At 34.3% G+C, this 4955-nt stretch overlaps 1 protein-coding gene across 1 annotated transcript; it reads right to left on the reverse strand.

Annotated features, from left to right (window-relative positions):
• Positions 1 to 1035: 1035 nt before the first annotated feature.
• LOC107791875 (uncharacterized) lies at positions 1036 to 3331 on the reverse strand. The gene has a single exon (XM_016614020.2). It carries the CDS (start codon positions 3225 to 3227, stop codon positions 1725 to 1727), a length of 1503 nt encoding a protein of 500 aa, XP_016469506.1. The 5' UTR covers positions 3228 to 3331; the 3' UTR covers positions 1036 to 1724.
• Between the last annotated feature and the right edge of the window lie 1624 nt (positions 3332 to 4955).

Raw genomic sequence — 4955 nt, forward strand, 5'->3', positions numbered from 1 at the left:
AGGGGTGGGGGAGTGTGAGAGTCATCACAAACTATGTTCCTTAAGTTTGTCATAAATGAAAGTTTATTTGTTGAAAATATATGTCTTCTCTAATTTATAGCTTAGTCTTCTAATTATTCTTCTGTGTGACACAAACTAAATCTCCTCTCTGGAAAAGTGTTTGTGGAAGTCTAAATTGCTCGAACTCTTCACTTTTAGTGTCGCACCCCTATCAACAGGACGTGGGTGTAGGTGTGGGATCGGTATCGCATCTGGTCAACAATATTTGGGTACTTTGACCAAAAACGACGGAGAAATTCGGGACAAATACAATCGTCGTTTGAAATCAAGATAAAAGCTAGGTTGAAATTGAAGAAAATGGAATATCTTGTATATAAAAATTACTACGTCAATCCTTTTCCTTTTTTATCCACGTTCTCCTCTCGATCAATATTTTTTCCTTCTTGAAATACCTTGTAAGTTTTTCACATAACTTCTCATAATTTAGACATATTTTATAACTCTACTTTTAGATATATAAATTATTTTTAGCCGAATCCTCGCACTCATATCTGTACCCCGACTCTTAAAATTTAAATTATGAAGGATCCTACCTCTAGATCTGCACCAATATCAGACGCCCGCACCTGCGTCCGATCAACTTAGGTGGAATGAGACAGTTCCTAAAATACTAAGGGGTCGTTTGGTAGGGTGTATAAGAATAGTGCGGAATAATGTGTATTAGTAATGCAAGCATTAGTTATGCAAATATTATTTCTTATCTATTGTTTGGTGTGGTGTATTAAAATTATAATGCATTGCATAATTTTTTAAAAAAATAGTTGCTTACAAAAATGCCCTCCATATTCTCTAGCTTTAAGGGACTTTAAGGACAATTTTGTCTTTAACCATGCTAATGCATGCATTAAAGCCTTGGTATTAGTTTGATATTGGCTGCTCATTCTCTGTTCAAACTCGTCGTAAAAGCTTCTTTTTTTTTATATCAGTAAACTCATTGTAAGGAGTTATAAACTAAATGAACAAGTTGCTGATGTAGTGAATGAAGCAAACTGGAGGATATAAGCATCAAGTTACTACAGTTGGGACTGGCTTTGGACCAAAAGTTAAGTTATAATTTGTACAATGTTGAGGTTTCTTTGCTTACCTCCTTCCATCGTTGATACTCCCAATCCATGGGTGTTGGATGTGATTAAGCTTCCCCTTTTGTTATCTCCTTCCATTTCGACAACTTACAGAAATTAGTTGGTAACATGTCTTTCCTCTCATACTACTCCAAACCAAAAACCCACAGCATAACAATGTCAATATAGCTCTAAGCTTTAAAATAGGCATTTGTTGTTGATATTCATCACAAAGAACATAACTGGATTACCAACACAATTCTGGTTTTAGCGAAGAAATGCATACTTATCTAACAGGAACTCCATTTAAGATCATATAAGAGTGTCGATAAGGCCATCCTGTTAATTGATTCTCAGGATAATTCCAATGCATTGTCCCTTTTTAGAACCTTTTTCACTCCAATATTGGGTTCATCAACTTTCAAATCTTTTTCAGATCTCCATCTGTTAAGGAAAAAATTGTTCTTCAATTTACACATAGGAATGCAGACAGCAAATCCACCAGAACTAATAATCATTGAATTAACAGTGACCAAATATGCCGTAAATCATTGCAGTGAAATGTACAATCTCCTCTTATCATTCCAAAAGACAGCATAAAAATTATAGTCTTTGATCAATAATGTGTTTGATATGGTCACTAACGATCCCTGCTACAACCTCTGGGGAAAACCTACCCATCATATCATCCCTTGCCCGCCTACCTTTGGCCTTAGCTTCCTCATGATTTCTAATAACGTGCCTCATTAGCATTTGAAGCTTAGCAACACAAGGTTCAGCCCATAAATGCCCTTTAAACGGTCCTTCAGTAACTTCACTCATTCTATCCACAGGCAACGGATAACTATTCTCTTCTGTCATGAATTCCGTTGGCCCTGACCAATTTGTAGCAATCACTGGCAATTCCATTGCCATTGCCTCCACAATAGGCCTACCCCAACCTTCACCTCTAGACGGCAGAACAAACCCATTAGCAGCCTTATATAGCCTAGGCATATCAACCTGAGCTATGTGTTCATCGATCACATATACTCGAGCCCAACCATCTCTTGGTTCTTCCAAATCCGAGTCCTCCACATATTCAACAATCTTGTTTCCAAAATCTCTATCAGAATGATACGGATTCGTTAACAGATGCAAAGCTACATCATCACCTCCAGAAAACTCTCTTAAGTAAGACCTCAACAAAACATCCCATCCTTTCCTATATTCCCACTTGAAAATACTCAAGAAAACAAACTGTTTCCCCATATTTGATCCATTTAAAGATGACCCCATCACTAAATTCCCTATTGACCCAAGTTCTAGTGGCTCATACTTTAGTGGATCAAAAAACTCAAGATCAACAGGCTGAACAATCTTAACAATCTTCAATGGATCTACCCCACTTTGAGTAAAACTCTTCACATGAAAATCAGTAGGAACCCAAACAAAATCCAAAAGATTGCACCTTTTCACATGTTCAGCATTTACCCTATCAGTTTCAAACATAGTCCTACCAATTACAGCCTTAAAATGACCATTATAACCTATTGGTGGGCATGGAATTGTATCAAATAGTGGAGGGTACCAAGCACCAGGTTCACTATGACAAACAACAACAGTCTCATTTAACCTACATTCTGTTTGGTGAAGCTCAATAGCTAAATTCCTCATTTCTAAAGGTAAACCCTCCCAAAATTCAAGATTTTCAAGATCCCCATGTTGTTCAATTTTCAAGCTAAAGATTGAATCTTTTTTCAGTGAGTGCTCACTTAAAGCTAAAATGTAAGACCAAGCTTCTGAACTGTACCCACCCCCTGAAAGAAATGGAGCCATCCATAGGACACAATATGGGGTTGTGTGAATTGGGTTTTTTGAGGTGTTTAAGGTTGTTGGGCGAAGTAAAGTTAGGAGTTTTTTAAGGAAATAGGAATGTGGTGAGATGCTTAATCTGAGTATTAGTTTTTTGTGGTAATGTGTTTTGGAAATACTGAATGAAATTGCTAAAAGGAGTACCAAGATTGATAATAGATAAAGGGGTTTGAGTTTTATGGTGAAGGGAAGAGCCCGGCCAGTTGGCGGTGGCGGGCGGTGGCCGGAATCTGGTATTTCGGCTGAATCCATAATCAGAACCGAGGATTTTCTTATTTGGATCTTAATTTAGTTTGAAGATTACAGAGACTTCTCCAAGTTAAAGATATCATGCGCGAAATACTAATATAACATCAGTTTTAGGTACCTTAATTAACAAAGATGGTTGTTAGCTATTGTACTGTACCATATTGCTATTTTAAATATAATATTTATTTTGATTGTTACTTAAATTTTATTGTATCGTATCGTTAAATTCATAGTTACGTAGCGATGAAATGTGCCACTTTATATAACGACCAATTTGATGTGGTCACGTCGTTACTTTTTCCTTTTCTCTCAATCTCACCCTTCATTATTATTAAATAACTTTATTTTATCATTTACCTTGTCTTTTTATATACTGTATCATAATTTTTCTTTATAATATTACAAGTTTATTCATCATATTACTGGTGTGTGATATCATGAAATGACGGCAAAACAACACAACCCATCCAAATATTGTATTAATCAAACGATACCGTACAATACACAATACGATACGATATATCATGAAACGACACGTAACAATCATCCAAACAAGCTGTAAAGGAAAAGTAAATGAAAATATTAAAATAAATCACGTAGATTAATCTTTGAGCTAAACTTTAATCTTGAATTCTATTAGCAAATCATTTTCAAACGATTAATAATAAGATAGTGGCGTTATGTGCGGTGGTATATTTTAGGAGTAATTGATAACAAAATCACCTTGTCCGTGTTCCTAACTTTGCTTCCATAGTACTTTCAAAAAGAGAGGTTCGTAGAAATTTTACAATTCAGAGAAGATGCAAATATACTTGACTCTAAAGTAGACTAATTTTTTAAATATATATGTTATACATTTATTTATAAATATTAACAAAAGAATTTATTTCGTTGATTACTTAATCTTTTTTCTAAAAAATTACCCTTAAGTGAGTAGCAAATTCCATGAGTATTAAATAGTTGAACTCATTCTTGTTAATCATTAAACATTTTAGTATTATGTTGTCCCTAAGAGATGGACAATCAAGAGTGGATCAAGGTGGCAGTGAGTTGTGGCAGTGCGCTTCTAGGTAGATGATAAACTAAGAAGTTCCATGATAATGCACAAAATTAAATAATGGAGGTTAGAAAATTGATCCAATGAATAATTGAAAGTCTGATTTTCTCCTTCGAAAATAATGAATTTACTCTTGAGAAGTAAACCAGGATAATTAATTTGGGATGAAGGGAATATATACTTATTTTATTCACCTAACTAGTAAATTGACCGCGCTTCGCGCGATTATTAAAAATACCAATGAATTGAAAAATATTTTTCTTTTAAAAATTATTAAGTAAAAACTTCAGTAGTATTTATAAAGAAAATTAAACTATTTTCACGTTTATTGTATAAGAAAATGTCTATAATTAAGTAAATGGTACAAAACGTTTTCATTATCACAGAACCATGTATTGTTCATCATTATGTATTGTTTTGTCTGTATTGTTAATATGATTTTGATAAAATTCAGTGCAACAACGTAATGCCAAGGCCACTTCAATCTTGTTGTTTTTCTAATATGTCAATACATGTCAAGAAGTTGTTTCAAACAAAAGTAACATTTTGTAGAAGTACAGTAATTCAATCGAGGTATGTCTTCCGTAGAATATCTAGTGGAACATCCCACATTGAAGTTGTTAATTTAAGAAAAACAGAAAACTTGAGGGGGCTTAGCAAGAGATGATATAACC

The sequence above is a fragment of the Nicotiana tabacum genome, chromosome 11 (genome assembly GCF_000715075.1).
Source record: "Nicotiana tabacum cultivar K326 chromosome 11, ASM71507v2, whole genome shotgun sequence".
Lineage (NCBI taxonomy): Eukaryota > Viridiplantae > Streptophyta > Magnoliopsida > Solanales > Solanaceae > Nicotiana > Nicotiana tabacum.

Bases quoted from the DNA above. Each gene is read 5' to 3' on its own strand.
- LOC107791875 (XM_016614020.2), bottom strand. From the start codon at position 3,227: ATGGATTCAGCCGAAATACCAGATTCCGGCCACCGCCCGCCACCGCCA.